The sequence below is a fragment of the Saccopteryx leptura genome, chromosome 13 (genome assembly GCF_036850995.1).
Source record: "Saccopteryx leptura isolate mSacLep1 chromosome 13, mSacLep1_pri_phased_curated, whole genome shotgun sequence".
Lineage (NCBI taxonomy): Eukaryota > Metazoa > Chordata > Mammalia > Chiroptera > Emballonuridae > Saccopteryx > Saccopteryx leptura.
Genome location: NC_089515.1, coordinates 27,620,112 through 27,645,176, shown reverse-complemented (window position 1 = coordinate 27,645,176; position 25,065 = coordinate 27,620,112). Strand labels below are relative to the sequence as shown.

At 48.0% G+C, this 25,065-nt stretch overlaps 2 protein-coding genes across 3 annotated transcripts in view; one reads left to right on the top strand and one right to left on the bottom strand.

The window, feature by feature from the left end:
* The window catches only part of ABCC2 (ATP binding cassette subfamily C member 2), an 87,835-nt gene extending 77,604 nt beyond the window's left edge, over nucleotides 1-10,231 (top strand). The window contains exons 30-32 of the mRNA XM_066355538.1: nucleotides 1,053-1,219; nucleotides 4,941-5,135; nucleotides 6,144-10,231. Coding sequence (XP_066211635.1) covers nucleotides 1,053-1,219; nucleotides 4,941-5,135; nucleotides 6,144-6,273 — 492 coding nt within the window. The 3' untranslated portion in view covers nucleotides 6,274-10,231. The remainder of the gene's footprint in view (nucleotides 1-1,052; nucleotides 1,220-4,940; nucleotides 5,136-6,143) is intronic.
* Nucleotides 10,232-13,370: 3,139 nt separating this feature from the next.
* DNMBP (dynamin binding protein) overlaps nucleotides 13,371-25,065 on the bottom strand; it is a 119,418-nt gene continuing 107,723 nt past the window's right edge. For both annotated transcript variants that reach the window (XM_066355536.1, XM_066355537.1), the window contains 5 exons: nucleotides 22,125-22,457; nucleotides 21,568-21,747; nucleotides 20,114-20,312; nucleotides 16,634-17,181; nucleotides 13,371-14,986 (listed from right to left, as the gene is read on the bottom strand). In XM_066355536.1, the coding sequence (XP_066211633.1) occupies nucleotides 14,801-14,986; nucleotides 16,634-17,181; nucleotides 20,114-20,312; nucleotides 21,568-21,747; nucleotides 22,125-22,457 (1,446 nt within the window). In that variant the 3' untranslated portion in view covers nucleotides 13,371-14,800. The remainder of the gene's footprint in view (nucleotides 14,987-16,633; nucleotides 17,182-20,113; nucleotides 20,313-21,567; nucleotides 21,748-22,124; nucleotides 22,458-25,065) is intronic.

Sequence of the window (25,065 nt, the reverse complement as noted above, 5' to 3'; positions counted from 1 at the left end):
GCTTGAAACCATTAAGCTTTATATTCCCCATTTGATGTGGTTAAAAGATAGGGCAGGGAGTGTGCTGCAGGTTTCTGCCAGCAAGCCAACGCTCAGTGCATCAGCAAGAAAGGCTTCCCCTCGGCTTCCTCTCCGGACCCCACCAAACCAGGACTGCGCCGGAGGCCTCTTGGTGGCACGTGGGCGCTCATTAGAACATCCCTCCTCCGCTCACTGCAGCCGCGTCTCTGGGGGTGGTTTTGGTTTGGCTGGCGCTCACTCCGCTCAGCGTTCTCTTCTCCAGCCTCCTCAAAGGCGTAATAAATTCTTCCGCTGTGACTGTACCACCCCTGATCCCTCCATCTCCACACCGTAAGACTTATTTGGGAGTGTGGGATGTTCATTTCACCTTTTAAAGAGGCGCTGAGGCAATTTTGGGAAATCCATACATGAATCTCAGAATGAAAAACAAAACAAGAGAAACAAAGACAAACCAAGGACCCGTCTGAATCGGGCTTAGCTCTCTGCTGGCCGCCGTGCTGAGCCTGCTGTGGGAACCCTTACAAAAGCTCGCCCGCTGGCCCTGGCCGGTTGGCTCAGCGGTAGAGCGTCGGCCTGGCGTGCGGGGGACCCGGGTTCGATTCCCGGCCAGGGCCCATAGGAGAAGCGCCCATTTGCTTCTCCACCCCCCCCCCCTCCTCCTTCCTCTCTGTCTCTCTCTTCCCCTCCCGCAGCCAAGGCTCCATTGGAGCAAACATGACCGGGCACTGGGGATGGCTCCTTGGCCTCTGCCCCAGGCGCTAGAGTGGCTCTGGTCGCGGCAGGGCGACGCCCTGGAGGGGCAGAGCTTCGCCCCTGGTGGGCGTGCCGGTGGATCCCGGTTGGGCGCATGGGGGAGTCTGTCTGACTGTCTCTCCCTGTTTCCAGCTTCAGAAAAATACAAAAAAAAAAAAAAAAAAAAAAAAAAAAAAAAAGCTCGCCCGCTGACCACCTTCCACTCTCTCTGGCCACAGAGTGCTGCTGGTCCCTTTCTGTCATCAGCCCCATTAGCCTCTTCCTCCCTTGACTTGCAGGATCCCATCCTGTTCTCTGGAAGCCTGAGAATGAATCTAGACCCTTTCAACAGCTACTCAGATGAGGAGATTTGGAAGGCCCTGGAGCTGGCTCACCTCAAATCCTTTGTAGCCAACCTGCCGCTTGGTTTGTGCCACGAACTTGCAGAGGCCGGTGACAACCTTAGGTAAAGTTTCCTAACCCACTTCCCCCACAGGCAGGGAGAGGCTCTTTGTGCTAGAGGGTGCCTGGCATCCCAGAATCGTCACTCCTCAGGTCTAATTCCTAATGCGTAACATGAACCCACTGTGAACGAGACAGGAGAGAGTAGGTGTGAATGTACATGGTCATTCTTGAGAACCTTTGCTGGTCCGTGTGCCCTCACGAGACACTACACCAGCAAGCTCACAGGTCCGCCACTGTGGGGGTTCCCTCTGAGCTCACTGCAGTCAGGACGGACAGTCCTGCCGCCTGGTCAGGCCCCAGGAAGTCTGATTCCACGGGGATGAGGCGTAGACTGGACGGGGAGTTCCCGAGGACCCCCAGTGGGGGCTGGGGCCATCCCAGTTTGAGCAGCACTGTCTAAAGGGCATGTGGATGACGGGGACATGGTGTCCTCAGAACCCCCGGGTACCTGAAACCCCTTCAACCGGCAGAGGGACTCTCAGCATCACCATTCTTGTTACCTTTGCAAAGATTTTCTATATCTGTTGACATTTCTGGCCTTCACTACGCTCTAACCTGTCAGTTAATAGGTTGGCCTGGCATTTTCCCTATGACAACTGCATTTTCTCCTCCACACCCTGGTCAGCCCTCAGCCAAAGCCCACTGCTCAGAGGTAGTTCTTGCTGCTGTTCAGCCTTCAGAGCGGTGTCGGGGGCCGGACCACCAGCAGGTGGAGCTCATTAATGGAGGGTGGTCAGGAACTCAGTGCATCAGCAGCTCCACCTGCGAACTTGTTTAAGTGCAGAATCTCAGGCTCCTGACCTGAATCTGCATTTTAGTAAGAGTTGCAGGTGATTTTTGTGTATATTACAGTTTGAGAAGCACTTTGATCTGTAACGAGGCTGCACACTAGAATCACTCAGGAATCTTAAAAAAAAAAACAAAAAAAACCCCCACAAATCTTGGCCCTGGCCGGTTAGCTCAGTTGGTTAGAGCACCATCCCAAAACACCAAGGTTGCAGGTTTGATCCATGGCGAGGCACACATGGGAAGCGACCAATGAATGCACAACTAACTAAGTGGAACAATAAATGAATGCTCCCCCCCCCCTTTCTCTCTCTGTCTTTCTAAAATCAACCAACCAGAGCCTTTAAAATCAATCAATTAAAAAAAATCTCAGCTCTGGCCGGTTGGCTCAGCGGTAGAGCATCGGCCTGGCGTGTGGGGGACCCGGGTTCGATTCCCAGCCAGGGCACACAGGAGAAGCGCCCATTTGCTTCTCCACCCCTCCCCTCCTTCCTCTCTGTCTCTCTCTTCCCCTCCTGCAGCCAAGGCTCCATTGGAGCAAAGATGGCCCGGGCGCTGGGGATGGCTCCTTGGCCTCTGCCCCAGGTGCTAGAGTGGCTCTGGTCGCGGCAGAGTGATGCCCCGGAGGGGCAGAGCATCGCCCCCTGGTGGGCAGAGCATCGCCCCTGGTGGGCGTGCTGGGTGGATCCTGGTCGGGTGCATGCGGGAGTCTGTCTGACTGTCTCTCCCCGTTTCCAGCTTCAGAAAAATACAAAAAATAAATAAATAAAAAAATCTCAATGCTCAGGCTGCACCCCAGACCAACTGAATCAGGGGCCCAAGGTGATTTCAGTGTGTGGCCCCAGAGAACACTTGGAAGCTTTGGAATGGAAGTCTGCCATGTTTGTTTTCCCTCAGCAACGGAGCTAGGAACTAGCAGGGCCAGTGGGCCTTCAGTCCTATGAAATAGACCATTCAGACATTCAGCAGACAAATATACATTGAGCATTTACTACAGGAGCATTTATGCAGGGACTGCAGAAACAGAGAGAAACCACACAGACACACCCCTGGCCTCCTAGCACTTACGGCATAATGGAGAAGACAGAGCCCGTGCACACTATGCAGTAAATGTTGCAGACGTGTGGGGCCATGTGGGATGCTCTGGCAGGATCTGGTTTGTAAGAACAAAAATCTCACCATCCTCCTCTGTCCGTGCTGGGAGCCATTTAAATGGTATTAACAGTGCTTCGATTTTAGACCTGCTTTGGGGGTGTTGAAACTTACATTTCTCTGATGAGTGATCAGAGATCAGAGCTCAATCATCTCGGAGAGGAGAGACAGCAGCCAAGAGCCGAACTGGGGCCCGGCCGCAGCCTGGGATAGGAAACCCGGCCGAGCCAGGCAGCAGTTTGGGACACAGTAAGGACATAGGTTTGCAGTTAGCTGCCTCTGCTTTTCTAGTACAGAGAAAAACTGGAAGTTCATCTTGGGTGACTTCTCATCTCCTACACAAATTTTCTCCCAGAGAACTGCAGAACTTTTAGTCTAGCCACCCTCTGTTTAATATGTTCCCTAATGGCCACAGCAGGAAAGAACAATTAGCGACCTACTGAATATTTCCTCCACATCATTTCCCAAAGCTTCTTTATGTAAGCGAGAGGTCCAGCCTTCATTACCGGCTTTTCACAAATTAAAGTGATTTGCATTTCACGGGCATATTCAAGTTTCACTTACATTGCATCTCACACCAAGACATCGCGTTCATTAGAGAGCTACGTCTCTAATCAAGGCAGAAGGCCTTGAACGAACAATTGGCCTTGAGACTAGCATTACACATTAAAATAATGAGTGGATTTGCGAAGGCTGCTAAGAAATGCCACTGAGGCATTCTGGTGCCATGTCACCTTATCTTAATGGTATCAGGTCAAACACAGCTGAGATGAACTTGGGGCATCCATCTTATTTTGCAATTGTTGTTGGTGTTCTGCGTTACCACTGTAGCCAGATACAAAGCACTATTCCTGGGCTAGTGTTTTCCAAACTTGTTAAACATGAAAACCACTGGGCTGCTATTAAAAATAAACATTCCTTGGCTCCTCCCCATTCTGATTAAGTAGTGTGGGGCCCACAAATATGAAATTTTACAATAAGTACTTGTGGGCCCTGGCTGGTTAGCTCAGTCAATTAGAGTGTTGTCCCGACATGCCAGGGTTGCAGGTTCAATCCCCGGTCAGGGCACGTACAGGAAGCAACCAATGAATGCACAGCTAAGTGGAACAACAAATGAATGCTTGGTTCCCTTTTCTTCTCTCTTCCTTCCTCTCTCTGTCTCTCTAAAATCAATCAATAAAAAAATAAATTTGTTGGCCCTGGCCTGTTGGCTCAGTGGTAGAGCGTTGGCCTGGCGTGCGGGAGTCCCAGGTTCAATTCCCGGCCAGGGCACACAGGAGAAGCGCCCATCTGCTTCTCCACCCCTCCCCCTCTCCTTCGTCTCTGTCTCTCTCTTCCCCTCCCGCAGCCAAGGCTCCATTGGAGCAAAGTTTGCCGGGACGCTGAGGATGCCTCCATGGCCTCTGCCTCAGGCGCTAGAATGGCTCTGATTGCGCAGAGTGATGCCCCAGATGGGCAGAGCATCGCCCCCTGGTGGGCGCATGCGGGAGTCTGTCTGACTGCCTCCCCGTTTCCAACTTCGGAAAAATTACAATAAATAAATAAATAAATAAATAAATAATAAATTTGTTAATGAAGTGCTTGTGGTGGGCCTTCTAATGAACTGGGGAAGTTTGGCAAACATTGCCCATGACAACAAGGAACAGGGAGGGGACGAGGCGAAGGCATTCTGGGCGGAGTTAGGAGTGTGGGTTTTCAATGTCTGATCTGATCGGCCCACATCCCTTCCCAGGCTATTCCTTGGTTCTTGGGGGCTAATGCTTGGTTTCTTCCATTGGCTGCAGCGTCGGGCAGAGGCAGCTGCTGTGCCTGGCCAGGGCTCTGCTTCGGAAATCCAAGATTCTGGTCATGGATGAGGCCACGGCTGCAGTAGATCTTGAGACAGATCACCTCATCCAGATAACCATCCAAAAGGAGTTCTCCCATTGCACGACACTCACCATTGCCCACAGGCTGCACACCATCATGGACAGCGACAAGTGAGTAGGGGGCAAGAGCTTGACAGACCCCGCTTAACCTTTGTCAGCAGTAATAGAAACAGCGGTGAGCTCTCTTACAGCACAGGAGATAACCGCCATCATTTTACTGAGGAGGAAACGGAGGCCGAGAGATTTCAAGTAATTTGCCCAATATTACATATCAAGCTAATGAAAGCCAACAGGGTTAAGGGAACTGCCTAGAAGAGGGAACAATGGAAAGCTGTGGAGCATTATAACTGCATATAGGAAGGTGGAGGCTTAAACGAGGAGAGCAGACGCTGGCTACAGAGCTTCCCAACCAAAGATCTCGGCTGCTACCCCTGTAAACTGCCTTCAGTTCCTCTGACGGATGGCATTCGAAATGGGGTAATGTCAGTGATCTCAGAAACTGGGTAGGATAGGCTCCCTTAAATCATGTGTATCTTTCAAAAAAAAAAAACTTATGGGCCCTGGCCGGTTGGCTCAGCGGTAGAGCGTCGGCCTGGCGTGCGGGGGACCCGGGTTCAATTCCCGGCCAGGGCACATAGGAGAAGTGCCCATTTGCTTCTCCACCCCCCCTTCCTCTCTGTCTCTCTCTTCCCCTCCCGCAGCCAAGGCTCCATTGGAGCAAAGATGGCCCGGGCGCTGGGGATGGCTCCTTGGCCTCTGCCCCAGGCGTTGGAGTGGCTCTGGTCTCAGCAGAGCGACGCCCCCTGGTGGGCAGAGCGTCGCCCCTGGTGGGCATGCCGGGTGGATCCCGGTCGGGCGCATGCGGGAGTCTGTCTGACTGTCTCTCCCCGTTTCCAGCTTCAGAAAAATACAAAAAAAAAAAAAAAAAAAAAAACTTATGTAAATTGGTTCATACTGCAGGTATTCCTCTATTTCTTGATTCTTTTGTTCAACATTACATATGGTTTTTGTAGCCTTGTAGGAATAGATGTACCACCACGTAGTGCTGGCTATTCTTACAAATGCCAAGATTTGACATGCTGCTGTCTAAGACCTGCACTTCCTTCTCCTTTGTTTCAGAGTAATGGTCCTAGACAACGGGAAGATCGTAGAGTATGGCAGCCCTGAGGAACTGCTGGAGAAACCTGGCCCATTTTATTTTATGGCCAAAGAAGCTGGCATTGAAAATGTGAACAGCACCGCTCTCTGACAGACGGTCCCATGGCTCAGAAAAGGACTAGAAAAATCATTCCTTTTTTAATTTTGTTTTTGGGAACTGTATCATACGTAGAGAAGTGTGTGTAGAAGGATCGTACATGAACACCCATGTGCCCACTACGAAGTTAGGCAATGAATATTATCAGCTACATTAGAACTCCCTGATGCTCCCACATGGATCCTACCTCTCTGCTAGCTTGCTGCTCACCCCCCGGAGGTAACCACTCTCCTGAATTTTGTGATAATTATCCCCTTGCTTTCCATTTTAGGTTTACCACTTTGTATGTGTCTTTAAACAATGTGTATCTTTTAAGAAACTTATGCAAATGGCCTGACTCATACTGCAAGCATTCTTCTATGACTTTTGTTCAGTATTACTTTTGAGATTTATCCATGTTGATGCCTAGCGAGGGGTTAGTTCATTCGCACTGCTCTGAAGTATAGCAGTGTGTGAACACGTCAGTTTTTCTATTTTAATGTTGGTCAGCAGTAGGGTTACTTCTAGGGTTTTTTCCCAATGATGAACAATACTGTTATGAACATTCTAGTATATCATTTCTGAGCTACATGTGCAAGACTTCCTTCGAGTATAATGCAGGAATGGGGGCTATGCACCTGTGCACATGCATATATTAGCAATGCCAATTTTAAAACATCTTGTCAATCCGATGAGTATGAATTGGTATCTCAATGAGGTTTTAATTTCTATTTCTCTGGTTACTGTTTAGGTTTCAGGGAGGTTTCCACTGGTTGTCTTTCATGGTGCTTTATCTCCTTGTGTGCCTTCTGAAGTTTTACAGCGAGCTGCTCACTCTCCTTAGCATTTTGTCCATAAACACTCTTGAGGTCTCAGTTGAACCTGAGCTGTGCTAAGAACTGTGAAAGTGCCTGCCTGTCACTTGGGGACATTTCCCAGAACTTTTTTGAATTAAATTCTCCTCTAAGGAGCCTGACCTGTGGTGGCGCAGTGGATAAAGTGTCGACCTGGAATGCTGAGGTCACTGGTTCAAAACCCTGGGCTTGCCTGGTCAAGGCACATATGGGAGTTGATGCTTCCTGCTCCTCCCCCCTTTCTCTCTCTCTCTCTCTCTCTCTCTCCTCTAAAATGAATAAATAAATAAAAATAAAAATAATTTTCCTCTAAGGAGTCTCAAACTCTATAGTTAGTGTGACTTTAGACCACAATCCTATGCAAGAGCCAGCCTGTGGTTTACAAATTTCCGCAGGCGATTCCTCCCCTTGACCTAGGTCAAGTTGGAGACAGCCGTGTTGCCTTGTTGACCCCTCCTTCACAGCAGTGTTTCTTCCCACTACTCTTAACCTTCCCTTTTCCAACCACATCAGTCATTGGGCCCTTCCAGTTTTGTTTCTCTGCCCCCATCACTTCTGCCATCATTCAGGTTCTCATCACATCTAACCTGCACTGATGGCACCAGTATCCCTACTTCCTGTATTGCTTTTCTCAAATCCATCCACCCGGAGATCTCAGGGTTCAAATATGCAGAACTGACCGGTAACTCTTCTGCTTGAACCCCTCCTTCAGTGGCAATCCAGAGTAAAGGTATAAAATTCCTTAGTATGGTTTAATAAAGCTCCCCGACATCCAACCTAATCTCATTGCTTCTAACTCCTGTATCTCACGTTAAGCTCCAGCAACATTAAAATGCTTTTAGGTTCACACACGCGCGTGCACACACACACACTGTTACCTTTTGATTCTAGCACTTTGCTTATCTATCCTGTCTGCTGGAATACTCTGACTGTGCTCTGGCTATCTCCAATTCATTAAGACTCAGCTAGGAGGTCATCTTCTCCTGAGACTCCCTCTCCTCTTATGCCCCAAGCTAGCTTCAGTGCTGTAGTGGATTTGCAATCTTTTGAGTAGCTTGGCACCTGAACCTCAGTTCTCCATTTGGGGACTTTCCTAATTTAAGATCATTGGTGGGAGCCCAGGGGGGCAGCCATGTGACTAGGTTCCATTAATCAGATGTGCTAGTGCCAGATTTTGATTCAGGTGCTGGTAACACAGAGGCAGGGAAATCCGTTACGGGGAAGGCGATGGCAGTCTTGACAGTCACATCTATTGTCCAGGGGTGGCAGTGGTGGTGGTTCTAGCAGCCAGGTCCAGTGACACTCAATATGACGCTGAGCATCACTGCTAGCTTTAAACACTCAAATCTGGCTTTCTCGCTCTCCTAGCATTAGTGAGATGCCTACTATCATTTGAGAACTTCCTTTCTGCTTAAGTTCAGCAGAGTTGGGAACTGTTGTTTATAACTAAAAAATATGCCCCAGCTAACTTGCTCTTATTGCATTTGTTACATTGTCGGATAATTCTCTGCTTGGGTGTCCCTCACTAAGCTGTGAGCATCCTGAAAATAAGAATCATTTCTTACTTATTTTTTTCTATCTCCAGTGGCTAGAATATAGCAAGTACATACATATTTCTGAATGTTCAAAAAATCTTTAAAAAGTTCACTGGGAAAAATGTAAGCCAAGATTGCAGCAACAGAGTTGAATAAAACAAAGTAACTCCACACTGACACATCGATACAAACAGGAAGAATAAATACCAATCAGACCTCAGTTTTTTGCAGGTGAGTTTTGTAAAAGTGCCTTTGGAAATACCTTCTGAAGAAATTTGTTTCATTTAGGTAATGGGATGAGAATATGTTTAAACACAAATGTATACTGATCACATCTTTATTTACAATCAGCAAACACTATGGTACAAACATTAACATCGAGGTCTCTAAAACTTTTACAATTTAGATTTAGTTAGCAAAGACCATGTTCAACTATAAGCATGAATTTAATCTTCTACACAGATGAGACACTAAACTGTTTCTAAAAGGCTTCACACTGTTCTAAGATACATGTAAAAAAGATTGTAAAAATGCATAAAAGAATTAGAAGCACTCCATTTTCATAATATTCCTTTTTTATTGGTTATGCTGTATAATTTACGGTAACTGTTACAGTGAGAAAGCAACTAGTTAGGGAAGAAGTAGAAAAAAGAAAGAGAAGTGGAGGGATGTAAGGCAGTATTTCCTCTAGGTAAAATTAAGCATAAAAATAAGAGTTACAGGAAGAAAAGAAAAATGACAAGACTATTTTGGTTCTTACTAGTTTTATTTTATCATGGATTTGAGAGAGGGAGAGAGAGAGAGAAGTATCAACTCACTATTCCACCTAGGTGTTCCATTGAGTTGTGCACTCAGTGGTTGCTTCTCATACGTGCCCTGAGCCCCAGGGATCAAACACAAGACCTCAGTGCACCAGGATGATGCTTTATCCACTGAGATACCCAGCCAGGACCCAGAGCTCCCTTCATTTCTAATAATCAAGGTCTTGGTCACATATTGGTAACCTCTTGGATAGTTGCCATGACAGCCATTTGGTTATTCTGCTCTTGGGTGTCCACTGGGAACGCTGGGCTCTGTTGAAGCAGCCATCTGTGGTATATTCACCTGCTGCTTAAGCCCATAGCTACTTGTTCTCTCTGGGCAAGAACTCTGTTGGTATCCATCTGTAGAGATTGTCAAGTTGTCCACTGGTTGTACCTCTGGACACAGAAGTCTCTCCCCATACGTGGTGCTAACACCCTTGCCGGCTGGCTTCTTTATTACTGAGCACCCATGTGCTGCTAAATTGTGACCTGGTTTGTCAGGGTTTACATCATAAAGACACCTCCTAGTCCTATAAATATATGCCTGATACATTTATTAGTTAGCCAGTTACCCATTTACTTTTATTTACATTTATCTGTAAAGCAATTACACTTTGGCAGGCATTTCATTTTCCTTCTTCGAAAGGTTTAATTTCTGCACACTTGACTTCAGTGTTAATGGCTGACCAGAATCCTTTTGTATTAGGTGGATCTAAAGTAGGTGTGTGGCTCAAGAACCACATCTGTCTTGTTTTTGTAAATAAAGTTTTTTGGGAACAGAGCCACGATCAGTTGTTTCTGTGTTATCTACGCCCGCTTCTGTGTTACAGTGGAGGAGTGGTGAGAGGGTGAATGGACAGCAAGGACCAAAACACGTGCTGTCTGGCCTTTTACAGAAGAGGTTCACTGACCTCTGTTCCGGAAACACTGGTATAGTCTGGTGTCGGTCGTTTCTGTTCTCAAAAAGACATTGGTCTAAAAAATGTTGTGACTTTATTCCCGTGGTGGATAAAATGGTCCCCAAAGATGTCTATGTCCTAATCCTCAAAACCCTACATGGCAAAAGGACTTTGCTGATGTGATTAAGGGTATGGTGATGGAGAGATTATCAAGCCATTTTAGGCCACGAATTTGTGGTAATTTCTGAATCTGTAGAGGATCACGCCATCAGTAAGCCCAGCCAAAAGTGCGTTCCAATGCTTATCTCATATCTGTTATCTTTCTCTCAAATAGCAAAGATCTTATTCGGCCAGGTCATATTTGGAGGTAAATCTTTTTTCGATCTTACCTGAAAGGCTGTCCCTGGTTAAAGTGAGTCATGGTGTGTCCTATGATCAGAAGAGGCTGGGACAGGTCGGGAGTCTCTCATTGTCAGCTTCCCTGATCTTGGAGCTGAGGAGGTGCCGCTGTGGGAAAGGCTTGGAGCTCGACTCCTCCTGGGGTCCTGGGATGCGCCGCCTGGCCGGGGGTGGGGGAGCACAGGTCCTGACACGGTCCTGCGGAGTCAGGGGCGGGGTCCCGCGGGTGCCTGCCAGCATCCAGTGAATGTTTCTGAAACACCCTGCCACTGCCCAGTCAGCGCCCGCCCGCTCCCTCCCACCGCCACCCACCCGAACTTCCCCCTGGGAAGGCGCTAAGGCCACTCCGCGCTCCTCGAGGGGCACCTCTGAGTGGTGGTATGACATGGATAGCCCTGTGTGGCTGGCCAGGCCAACCCCGCAGTTAGCTGGGGAAAACTCCGTTTTCGATACGTGCAAAACATGAATATTGGTCCTCACTAATAATGGCAAGAAGTGTCCGTGGGGTCAGTGAGATAACGCAGGGCCCAGGTCGGAGGTCATTACCCTGCTCTGTGGCACTAGTGAGTGCAGCACTAGCAAAGGTGAACAGTTAACATGTCAACGCGACACACTAACAGAGGAGAGGCTTTAACCCTGTGAGTAGCGTTCGGTGACCAGGGGTTTAGAAGGCTGTCTGTAAATCGGCCAGTTTCTCGGTCCTCAAGCCTAAAGTTCTGCAAGTGAAACAGAGTTCAGAGCACAGTGGTGTTCTTTCAGGGCCTGTTTACATTGCTGACCCTGAAACAAAACCCACTCAAACAGTCTCAGCTTCACAATTAAAACAGGGTGACACAAAATTCAATCCTTATTAAAACCTTGTACTTCTAGAGCTCAGAGCGCACAAAAATTTGCAGACATCGTCTGCAATAATCCCGAGAGGCCAGAAATCTCCACTTTACAGATGACGGTTAGATTTCCCCGAGCCCCACCCGTTCCCCGGGACTCTGGGATTAGAGCACACTGAAGCCGCTCCCAGACAGGAAGGGGAGAAAACTCGGGAGAGGAAGCAAGCCAGCGAACCGGATTTGGAAATTTGCTTCAGTAACACTTCCTCCTGTTGTGTCTGAAACATCTGACACCCTTTTCCTTCCTTAGTTTTTGTAACTCCGACTTTTCTGGCAGTAGAAAGTGCCATTAAAAACATCGCCCAGACGCTTCTCACACTTTAATAACATACAACCCCCTGGGGACCTAGCGAGGTGGGTGGGGCCTGCGTTCCCAGCCGGCGCCCAGGCCACCTGATGGAGATGCTGCTGATCTGAAGCCCACACCCGAGGGGCAAATGAACACCTGGCGTTTTAAAACAAAATCCATCGTTTTGTACACGTGCCCCTATCCCAGTGACCTCGCTTTTGCCATCGAGCCCATCATTTCTTCAATTTCATATGCTTCGCAGGATGCTCTTTTCCATTTATTCTTAGCTATCTTTTGCCCAAATCAGTTCTCCAGTAATTAGATTTTCTTGCCTTTGATCTTCCTCCGTTCTCTAAACTATCCTGTTACCTTTATCTTTCCTAACACAGGCAAGCCACTGAAGAACCTAGTTTACTACCAGATTCATCAAATCTAAATTCCTTGCTTGGACCACAAGGCTCTCCAATACCGTTTACTGTGCATCAGACTATGTTCTAGCACTCTCCATGAGCTAACTCATACCATCCTAACTCCACAGGTGGATAGTATCACTATCTCCACTGTAGATGAGGAAACAGAAGCATGGTTAGGTAAGTTGCCAAGGTCACAAAGCTCTTAAGTGTCTTAAGTCATGATAGTCTGGCTCTAGAATAAGGTGTAAAAACTCAGCTTGAGGGCCTGAGGCCCGAGTTTAAATTCAGGATTCATCAGCATGATGCGAGCAAGTCACAATGTCGATGGACCCCATTTTCCTAATCCATAAAGTGAAAGAGCTGACCTATAAGTTTCTTTCCCAGTCTACCTATTCAGCCATTAGTTCTGTCCCTTATCAAGATCATGTGATTGCCTGTCACCGTGCGTTGCCCTCAACCCCGCCTCTGCCAGCACCCCTGCTCTGCGGCCTCTCCCACTCCCAATCGTGCCGGAGCTACTGCCATAAGGCCCATCTAACCTCGCAGATGTCCCCAAACTTTTTACACAGGGGGCCAGTTCACTGTCCCTCAGACCGTTGGAGGGCCGCCACATACAGTGCTCCTCTCACTGACCACCAATGAAAGAGGTGCCCCTTCCGGGAGTGCGGCGGGGGCTGGATAAATGGCCTCAGGGGGCCACATGCGGCCCGCAGTTTGGGGACGCCTGCGTGCATTCGTTTCCACAGTTCAGGTATCAGGAAATACTAACCTTTTAGGAATTCAGCTCTTCTGTTCTGCCAGGATTTTAGAGTATAAAACAAAAAAAAGCAATCGCCTATAGTATAGACATCTTGAATATACAGTAATCCCCTTCATATTATATTTGACAAATGAATTTTTGACCTGAATTTCTTCAGTTCGCCACTCCCATCTTCTGGAATTTGGGCATCATTTAACTACCAGGAAGGTACCCTTGGAAACCGGAGAGGATGGATGAGTTAAACATAGAAGTTAAGAAAACACACTCACAGCCCTTAGAAATGCTTTTATTTATAAAATTACTACTTCAATAGAAACACCTCTAAATATAAACACTATTCACAAGAGGCTCACATTGCTGCCTTCTGACTGACCTGCCTGCACACAGGGGCTCGGAGTCCACAGCTACCTCCCAATTCATAAGGATCTTTAGGCCGAAGGTGCGCTTAGAAGAGCAGGGGCTGTAAGGCTATTAATTCCCTTCTTAAGACAAAATTCATAGTTTCCTGTTCCAAGGTAGGCTTTGTATCTGGGGCAGAGCTTAAGTAAGAGCCCTGCTCAGATAAAATCTTCAGGGGGAGAGTCTTAGTGTGAGGATTAGCAAATGTCTTCCTGAGGCCGGAGAAAGGTACGATCAGGCACTTTAAAATGTTTCTGGCTTAGACTGTGGTCTCTGAAGCTTGGAGGTTAGAGGTAAAAGAGGAAATGCTTATTTCCCAGTCTAGGATAAGCTACTTTTGGGACTGCTTATCCTAATTCAAATAAGACACGTGTTAGTTTTTTGTGTCTGTGGACAGTCGTGAGCTCGGATGGAGAATGGTACCCAGTCTTCCACCAGCTGGACTGGCCCCCACTCACTGCAGAGCGAGCCCTTCCGATGCAGTGACCAAGCTCTGAACCTGTTCTTCCAGGAAAACCTACTAGTTTTTGGGCTGCAGAAAAGCAGGCCAGAGAGATTACACACACAGACTATATGAAGCAGAGTTGACAGTCAGAAGGTATAAATGACTACACCTAAAAGAAACGACAACCTTTAGATAAAGGTTGAAGGAAAATAAAGACACTAAACACTTTCAAAAGCAGACAGAAAGCTGAATGCATAACCAATCTGAAAACGCAGTGAGACAAGAAAATGATTATATGTGGTAGGGTTTTCAGGACTTTTAGAAATCGGGATAGGCACATACGTGTGAATATATGCAAGATACTGAAACTTTAAAACACCAGAACTGGTACAATCTCAGCAAACTCCTTGCTACAGACAAAGGCACAATCTAAAAGGGTTTCCGGAGAAATTTTCATCCAAGTCGGTTTCCGTTAGGTGATTGTGGAGCATGGGGCCATCCAAACTCAGTGCAACCACCGGCAACACCTTCTAATGCTGTTGCATAGCTCCCAGCATGCACGGCGTGCCAACCTTCACTGGAAATCCCTCAGTTCCACCGGCTAAACCTCAGGGCTTGCTGCTCTTCTCATGGTCACAAAATTATTTTCAAGCCCTAGGGTTCATTGCAAATTCCAGAAATTCTAGTAAGAATCAAGGTTGGGAACCCAGTTGAGGAGAACAAGATGTGTCTGTGCCCCCGTGGCATGGCTAAGCGATGCGGACAGGGCCTATGTCTCTGGAGCAGGGGCCCCGTGGGCCACCAGACCCCTCAGCAGAGGGAGTGAGGGCGGCAAGGTCGAGTGGGCAGCAGAACAGTTTCAGGTGTACTCAGCTTTGCGAATATAATTGGATGGAACATAGCCCTTCCTCCCATTAACTTCGGCTAACCACCATTCTGTGTTTCCTGTAACATCTTTAAAGTCCAGGATCTTCAGTCTCTGATTGGCTGACACACTCAGCTCATTTGGGTTCCGCGCTTTGAAGGTATAGACAGCAAAGTAGACCTGTGTGAGGGAGGAAAGACGAGTTAGGCAATGGGAAACTGCTTGGAGGGCCGCTGTCCCACAGAACTTCCTGCAGCAATGGGGCTGGTCTACATCTGTCCCTTCCCACAAGGTGGCCCCCCTAGCCACATGTGGCTATGGAACACTTGAAATATGGCTAGTAAGACAGAGGAATTTGGTTGTGGGGTGTTTTATTCTTTTTTTATTTTAAGATTTTATTCATTTTTAGAGGGGGGGAGAGAGAGATAGAGTGAGAGAGAGAGAGAGAAGAAGGGGAGGAGCAGGAAACATCAATTCCCATACGTGCCTTAACCAGGAAAGGCCAGGTTTTGAACCGGCGACCTCAGCATTCCAGGCCGACACTTGATCCACTGCACCACCACAGGTCAGGCGAGGAACTTAATTTTTTATTTTTATTTCATTTTAACTGAAATGTTATCGTTACCTACATATAGCTGGTGGTTACCATAATGGACAGGACAAAGTCAAAGAAAATCAAAATTCACAGCATTGTTGCCTTGAAGGGTAGAAGGAAACCTCAGTCAACATGGAAGATGGATGAGATCTTAGGATACCCTTCTGTTCTCCAAATACAGAAATTCCGAATTTCAAGAACTTAAGAAAAAAACACACACAACTAACCTCAAAGCTAAAAAGGATAATCTGGTGCCAACAGCAAAGATATAAGGTGAAGAGAGGGTGGTACTCAGTGATTGGGGGAAGCCACGAGACCACTGGGCATAGATTGGGGTTGTAGGACCCGGTCAGGGGCAGGAGCCGATGAGGACAGACTGAGCTCCCCGTACAAAGTCAGAATCTAGGAAAGGGCCATTTGTCCCTCAACTCATCTAGGAAAGCTGTCCCCCGGCAGGTGCAGACCTGGGTCTGCCCGGGCTGTGGGCAGTAACGGAACCAGCAGAGAAGCCGCGGCACCGCGCTCTGCTGCAGCGCCCAGGAGCACAGCGGGCACGTCTGGGCTCAGAGACTGGGACAGCTGGCCTTCTGGAACCCAGAGCTTGGCAAAGGCAACCGCCTCCACGGCCCAGGGCATGACCGAGTCCTTCAGCAAAGGCCACCCCCACCGGAGACGAGCTCCCAGACAAATGCTGTGAAACAGACATGCAGCTCCCTGCTGCGGGACTGAGCAGGGGCACTGGGCAGCGAGCCAGGGGCTCCTCAGCTGGGGACATGAGAGTGGCTCTGAAACATGCGGGCACAAAAGAAGTGGGAAAAACTGAAACAGAGCCAGAATTTTATTTCTAAAATCTAGACCGAAAAATACAGTACTTGAATAAAAACTAAATAATGGGTTGAACAGGAGACTTGATACAACTAGGGAATTAGTTGATTAGAAGAGTGGGAAAAGGTTTCATCATCACACCTTGTAAATGCCCAATGACACGGAGAAGGGGCTCAGAAACAGCCCGGGAGGAGTCAGACACAGAAGGGGCCCCGAGGCGCTGAGGTGACCACACTCCCCATAGTGAGTTTCCACGTGTGCTTTACAACGTCGTCTGTGAGCCCATCTGCAGACCACACCCCGGGTCCTGGCAAGCCCCCAGCGCCACCCCCCCTCCACCCCTGGAAGCATTTCATGCACCCTCAACACGCCCACCACCTGTTCTGCATGGGAGCAGGCGCGCTCACCTGGCTGCCTTCTGCCTCACTGCTCTCTGCATCCTCGTTTTTGTCGTCCAGAGACGGAGCTGTTCTTGCACCTCCTTTCCCGAGGTCTGTACCCTGCCCGTCTCGCTCTGGTACGGAGCAACTGGCCACTTCTGGATGCCTGGGGTTTCGGGAGCTCCTCAGGGTGGGGGCAGGCTGGTCACTGTCTCGGGCCACATCTGCGCAGTCCCAGGACCTGGCCTGGGAGGTGGGGTGCGGGACTGCCAGGCAGCTGGGAGGACCAATCTCCGAACTGCCCGTGTTTAAGGAAGCGCTGAGAGTTTCTTGGTCAAGTTCCCTCAATGAAGATGTATCTTGAAGCTGCTTCTGGCAAGGCCCCGAGGTAAAAGACACAGCCATGCTGCTGGGGTTGAAGGTCAAGGTGCTGTTGCTGTTCTGCGGGGGGCCCCTGGGGGAGGAGCCACTGTGCTCGGACTCCGTGGAGGAGTGGCTGCCCACGGACACGTCCGAGTGGCTGCGCCGCGCGTTGTACGGCTTCAGGAAGGAGCTGTACACAAAGCCTTTGGTGACTGTGGGGAGGAAAATACACACGAAGAGCCTTTAGCAGAAGGCGCAGGGGAGAGGGGGAATCAACAGAGAAGAAACTATGGTTTAAAAGACACAAAATAAGATGCTCAGTGACAACCCAGGTTAGACATTCAATTCCTGGATACAATGTGGGTGGGTGGAGACGGCACGCAGTGACTGCCAGTCCATTCCTGTCACAACCTCAGAACAGAGGAGTGATAGGAGGCCTTGTGGAGTCGAGGGAACAGTAATGAAAGGCCCAGCTGGAGGAGCACCGGAGGGCGGTTTAACAGGATACGGAGATCACGAGATCACGGAAAAAGAGACTGAGGGACAACTTAATGACGGGTGTGTTCAAACACACAGTGTGGTGGGGAGGGAGCTGAAGAACCACCCTCCCCGCAGCAGGCCCCTCAGATGTGCCTCCCTGCCTGCTTTCATCACGACACTCGAGTCTCTGTGTCTGGGTTAGCAATGCGGTGGACTGCCGTGAGGAGTCAAGTGGGGCGCTGTTTACATCCACGAGACACACACATAACACACGCACGGTGCTTGTCACTTCCACATGCTGCCTGAGATGACGACAGGGTGCCCTGAACTAAAGCTCTGAAGCATAAATCAGTCAAGTGGGGCGCTGTTGACACCCATGAGACACACACATAACACATGCACAGTACCTGTCACTTCCATACGCTGCCTGAGATGACGACAGAGTGCCCTGAACTAAAGCTCTGAAGCATAAACCAGGAATTGAGAGCCCTAGTCCATAGGAAAACGTCTAACAGTGTTTTTCAACCGCAGGTCTGAGGACCAATGCCAGTCTGCTAGAAATTCCGTGCCAGCCACTGTTGTATAATACTAAGAAAGAAATATCTGTCCAGGCAGAGACCCAGAGTATGTACCCCATGTGAGCAACAGCCATCTGTCTTGACCTTCCACGTGTTCCTTGTAGCTGAAACCAGGCTGGCACACTAGGTTCTACCTGCTGAACGATGGGAAGGGGTCCCCTGGGCAGATGGCGAGGATCAGAGTCTCACAGCTGATCGTGATACTGTGGGCTTCTTGCTACCACTTTGTTCATCCGGGTTGATTGAATACAAACCCCAAGGATGATGGAACCCTCTGAACAGCTTGGATCTTTACAAGGAGTTCCTCTGTCCATGAACCCCTCAGTGTCTCACCTGTCCACCACCCTGGAAGGCCCCAGCCTTTGACCTTCCTTTCCCATTCCAATCTCTATATTTTTGGTAAGCAGGAATAGGGGGAGAAAAAAAAACCCCAAATACTTTTAAAGAAATTGAGAAATGCTAAAATGTTGTTCAGTTCTGGTCAATGAGAACATAGATATTTATTCTATATGCCCACAATCCATATCTAAAATGCTTAGGACCAGGTGTGTTTTGGAATTTATATATACTGTATATTTCATAATATGCTGAACAGGGTCAGTACCCCATATTAAAATCCATTAATATTTCTGTAACAAAATCTGACTCTTCACAAAGGACCAGTAACAAGTATAAATAGCCTCATATTATCATATTCACTTTTTTGCGACCAAATAAGTTCAGATTAGGCAGGTTATGGCAAACAAGTTCTGAAAAAAATAAAAACTTCGATTTTTCCCAGCTTTTGAGATTTTGGAAATGTGGGAAAAGGATTATGGATCAGTATTATTCTTCGCACTTTTCTCTATATTCTGTACATCTTCCTCATGCCCCCCACAAGACAAAAAAAGCTATGGGCTGTGCCTGACCAGGCAGTGGCGCAGTGGACAGAGCGTCGGACTGGGATGTGGAAGACCCAGGTTTGAGACCCCGAGCTCACCAGCTTGAGCGCGGGCTCATCTGGTTTGAGCAAAAAGCCCACCAGCTTGAACCCAAGGTCGCTGGCTCCAGCAAGGGGTTACTCAGTCTGCTGAAGGCCCACGGTCAAGGCACATATGAGAAAGCAATCAATGAACAACTAAGGTGTTGCAATGCGCAATGAAAAACTAATGATTGATGCTTCTCATCTCTCTCCGTTCCTGTCTGTCTGTCCCTGTTTATCCCTCTCTCTGACTCACTCTCTGTCTCTGAAAAAAAAAAAAAAAAAAGCTATGAGCTGTTTAAAGGTCATTCCCTGAATGGTCATGAGGTCATATTGTTATAGGGGAAAAAAAAATCTCAAAAAGCAAACAAAAACCTCTTTCCTACAGTTTTTTTTTTTTTTTAGGGACAGAGAGAGAGTCAGAGAGAGGGATAGATAGGGACAGACAGACAGGAATGGAGAGAGATGAGAAGCATCAATCATCAGTTTTTCATTGTGACACCTTAGTTGTTCATTGATTGCTTTCTCATATGTGCCTTGACCGTGGGCCTTCAGCAGACCGAGTAACCCCTTGCTCAAGCCACCGACTTTGGGTCCAAGCTGGTGAGCTTTTTGCTCAAACCAGATGAGCCTGTGCTCAAGCTGGCAACCTCGGGGTCTCAAACCTGGGTCCTTGGCATCTCAGTCCGACGCTCTATCCACTGTGCCACCGCCTGATCAGGCTCTCTCTTACAGGTTTTAAATTTGCACACTCATAAAACACATTCTCAGAACACGGAAGAGGGCAGCTCATGGTGTGGTTTGCTCAGACCAGGACGTGAGGGCACAGTCCCCACCAGGCAGCACCCACCGCCTGTCGGAGCTGGAAGACGTGGGCAGATCTTGCAAGGGAAGAAACGGAATCCCTCTGGAATTTGTAAAAACAGAAACAAAACTGAAGACAGGTTTTGTTTCAGTGATGACTTGGGCATTACACTCACTCTCTAGCGATGAATAGAACTTTCAAGGTTACATTTCCCTTTAATCAAAGGCTCTCATATTTTTTTTCCTGGCCTGGCCAGGGTTCAGGTGCAGCCCAAATCCTCCTCACTTAGAGTTACAGTAACCTGATGCCCACACTCTTACCTCCATTGTCAATCAGCCAGCGGTTCTGACTGCCCATGGGGTCCTTCTTTTTGATCACGCCCACCAGGTCACCTTCCAGAAGAGAGACATCCAGGTCTTGGGCAGCATTGAAGTTCCGGTCCGCCTGGAAGAGTTTTTCTGGGGGGTACCTCGCCAGAAGAGAGGCCCGGAGCTCTTCCGACTGCAGCAGGTAACTTGGCTGAAAGGCAATGCAAGAAATCCATACCATCGATGAAAGCCCTCCCCATCCCAGCTGCCACACTGAATCCTAACACCAGAGTCTAGAGATGGGGCCGTGACAACCGGCTGCTCGCTACCAGACAGACGTGCCTGTGCCTGAGCCCTCAGGCAGCTGGGTACAAATCATGATCTCTTAGTCACGCTTTGGTGCCTTTGTAGCTGTTAAGAAAAAACACACAGTTGTACCCTGTTACCTTGTAATACAAAAATGTGGTTAAAATTAACCAGGTCTTCTTCTTGTAGTTTGCTCTATGAAGCTAAACAACCGAGACTTTCCTCATGCTGACCTTCCCCATCTATAAAAACCAATAATAATCATAAAAATAAAATAAAGTAAAAAAATAATAATAAATTTGATTCTCCCTTGTAAGGTAGTATCAATGAATGTCTATGAGATTACATGGGGCAAAAATACTATAAACAAAGGCAGTCTCAGTCTTTCAGATTCTGACCTGATGTCATCCGGCGTATTTTACCAAAGGTTTCAAAATACGGAGGAATTGCATTTACAAATACATACAAGTCCAGGTGAAAAAGCAGTCAGCCGTGAACTGTGTCAGTAGATCAGATAATTACCTCTTCTAATACCTGATCAAAAACAGGGAGGCGTGGCAGAAGGAACACACCCTTAAGTCAGTCCCTTCATTCATTCATCAAAATACTAACACTTTCCTAACTCCTTTTACTGTCTAGACTAAAATCCAAAAACGCTTTCAGAGCCATTTGGAAGTCCCCATCAAGTGCGAGGGAACCATAGGTGGCCCCAGCAGGCACATCTGTGGTAGGTGATGCTCAGTAACAGTGAATATTTGCGTGGATGAGCCTAACAGATGGGAACTCAACAACCTTTAGTCTCCATTTACTGTGAAGTATTTAAACTGCTATTAAATTGCTAATCTGTAGAGACAGAGCTGGATCCATCAATATTAAAAATAACAATGACAACAGCTTACTTATAGAGTGCTTATTAATTGCCAGGCAATTTCTGAGTGCTTTGCATATATGAACTCAAACCTCATTATACCTCTATGATGCAGGCGTAATTATCACCTGTGTTTTAAAGACAAAGAAGCCAAGGCACGGAGGGTAAGGTCCTTGCTCAAAGACACACGGTGAGTGAAGCGTCTGTGCTGGGATCTGCGCCCAGGTGGCCTCGCTCCATGGCTCACCTTCTCACACTAGGCCCTGGGCCCCTTCTCTAGCTCTGGACTCACCAGGCCCAGGAGCGGCTTCCGAGCAGACTGGCGGTCCACGGTCCTCCTCTCAAACGGCCTCCTGCTCGCTGGGAGAGTCTCTGGGAAGAAGGTGAAAACTTGGAGTTGCTGCAGAACTCGGCTGTGCTCTTCATGGAAGACGGCAATCAAATTCCCCTCCCGGCCGGCGACTTTGAGTAACTGGAGTCCGTGGGAAGCGCGGAGATAGAGGAAAGACGAGAACACGCGTGAAAGATCCCAGGACGGGCAGCCTCATGAAGCCACTGTGAGCTGAAGTTCAGCAGCAGTCACTCCGTGTAAGCTACCAGCGCGGCAGCCCGGTGCGAGCACCTGGCCGGCTCTCCTAGGGACTGCGCGGGGCGGAGGGCCGTTACAAGCCCTGGGCTTCACCGCACCATCAAGGGATCAAGAATCCAATTCCTACCGGGCTTGACCTAATAACACAGTTCATCTACCTAGTTTGCATAATGTCTCAAACAACCCTACTGTGCCTTTCCAGAAAAAAAGCAGGGGAACTACCGGGGAGGAACTCTCCGCAGGGGGAACCAGGGACTCACCGAGAGCAGCGGCTGCAGCTGCTCCAGGGCCTGGCGCACGAAGTCGCAGTGCGCCTCGGCGTAGCCGTGGATGCAGTTGGTGAAGAGGCTCTGCGCGTACTGGTGGAACTTGGGCAGCTCGTCCAGCAGCTGCGCATTCAGGGCCTCGTAGTTGTTCCGGGCCGACTGCAGCTCCTCCAGAGTCTTCTTGTCCTTGAGCTTCTCCGCTCGCTCCGTACAGTTATAGAAGTCCAGCAGCTTGTCGAAGCGCTTCTGCACCAGCTTGTGGGGCCCCGTAAACATGCTCAGCAGCTGATTCAGGGGGGAGATGACAAGCCGCTCCGTCCTCTCCTTCTGTAGGGAGAAGAAAGGCGCGCTGCTCAGTAGTCCGTGGTTGTTATTTTCCAAAATACTCCTCAGGCTCATTTTGTTATGTCCTGTACCACCGGCTTTATTCCTAGAGCACACGGGTGACCATGACCCAACAGTGTCCTACTTACCTGATACCAGGGGCATGTACCTACTCCACAAAACTGCTCAATGTACAACTTTTCACCCAACAATTTGCTCACACCAGAGTTTATAAAATATGCTAATCCCTCCTTAGCTATGCAATTGGTATCAAATGCTAAACCACACACATTAATATGATGGTTGCAATGGCTGACCAGGCGGTGGCGCAGTGGATACTCATAAACCTGGGATACTGAAGACCCAGGTTCAAAACCCCAAGGTCGCTGGCTTGAGTGTGGGATCACAGATGTGACCCCATGTAGCTGGCTTGAGCCCAAGGTCTCTGACTTGAGCAAGGGGTCACTGGCTTGGCTGTAGCCCCACCCCCCGGTCAAGGTAAATATGAGAAAGCAATCAAAGAACAACTAAAATACTGCAACTACAAATTGATGCTTTTCATCTCTCTCCCTTCCTGTCTGTCTCTCTCGCTCTTTTTTTTTATTTTTTTATTTATTCATTTTAGAGAGGAGAAGGAGAGAGAGAGAGAGGAGAGACAGAGAGAAGGGGAGAGGAGCAGGAAGCATCAACTCCCATATGTGCCTTGACCAGGCAAGCCCAGGGTTTCAACCCAGCGACCTCAGCATTTCCAGGTCGATGCTTTATCCACTGCGCCACCACAGGTCAGGCTCTCTCGCTCTCTTGAAGAAAAAAAAAATTATGATTGCATTACAACCCAGATGTAACAGTCTGTCTGGTATCACTTCCTATGCACAGATGTCTCTGTAGCTTGAATTAGATTTAGTTGTTTACATAAACCAAGGCTAGAGAAACTTTCTCACACCTTTTCTGAACACGGCTAGTTGGTAATATCTGTTTTCATTTTTCAAAGGATTTTTCTCTTTAATTCTTTCCAGTGGGACAGACATTGAGGGCAGGGTATCGACACATAAAAAACATAAATAGGAACTTAGTTATTTTTTAAAATGCTAATGTTAGGTCACCTGTCAGGTCCTGAGTGCATGTTTTCTTCAGCTTCAAGCCATTCAGGTATCTATAAGATACTATCAACCCCACCAATGTCCTCCTACTTGGGACCAAACAAATACCACATACACTTGACTCTTGAACAACGCAGGGGTTAGGGGTACCGACTTCCTGTACAGTTGAAAATCCATGTATAACTTTTGACTCCCCCAAAACTGTACTATTAAAAGCCTACTATTGACTAGAAGCCATACCAACAGTCAATTAACACATACTTTGTATGTTATATGTAATACAATCTGTATTCTTACAGTAACGTAAGATAGAGAAAAAATGTTAAGAAAATCATAAGAAAAATCAAATACATTGATAGGATTTATTGAAAAAAGTCTGGCCTAACCAGTGTTGATGCAGTGGATAGAGTGTTGACCCAGAATGCTGAGGTCCCTAGTTTGGAACCCTAGGTCGCTGGCTTGAGTGTAGGGTCGCTGGCTCGGCTTGAGCACCCCAGTCAAGGCACATATGAGAAGCAATCAATGTACAACCAAAATGAAGCAACTACAAGTTGGTGCTTTTCATCTCTCTTTTCTCTCTTTCTCTTTCTCCCTCCCTCAAAAAAAAAAAAAATTTAAAAGAAAAAAGAGAAAAGTCTGTGTGTAAGTGGACCCGTGTATTTCAAACCTGTGTTGTCCAAGGGTCAACTGCGTATCTATTTAGAATTTCCCAACAATTTGGCCTTCAGTACTTCTTTAGTTTGTACAATCTCAAAGATCTATTTGTTAACCTCTTAACAATTCTCAAACGTTGCTTTTTTTTTTTTTGTGACAGAGACAGAGTCAGATAGGGACAGACAGACAGGAAGGGAGAGAGATGAGAAGTATCAATTCTTCGTGGAGGCGCCTTAGTCTGCTTAGTTGTTCATTGATTGCTTCCTCATACCTGCCTCAACCAGGAGGCTACAGCAGACTGAGTGACCCCTTGCTCAAGCCAGCGACCTTAGGCTCAAGCTGGTGAGTCTTGCTCAAACCAGATGAGCCCGTGCTCAAACTGGCGACCTTGGGGTCTCGAACCTGGGTCTGATGATCTATCCACTGCGTCACCTCCCGGTCAGGCTCAAACATTCCTTTTTTTTAAATTAATTAATTAATTTATTTTTTTATTTTATTCATTTTTAGAGAGGAGAGAGAGAGACAGAGAGAGAGAGGAGAGAGAGACAGAGAGAGAGAAGGGGGGGAGGAGCTGGAAGCATCAACTCCCATATGTGCCTTGACCAGGCAAGCCCAGGGTTTTGAACCGGCGACCTCAGCATTTCCAGGTCAAACGTTCCTTTTTAAGTTATTTGTATGAATACAAATAGGTCCTACCTGTCCCTTTAACCTACTGAAAGTCCTGTTTGAATATAAGATCCTGACAGAAGTGTCCTGGAGGGTGGCCAGGACTCCGATGCAGAGCATGTTTTGTGGAATTCCCTTTTCCATGAGCCAGACGTCAGAAGGGGCCCAGGAAGAGGAGCCACCCACGACAA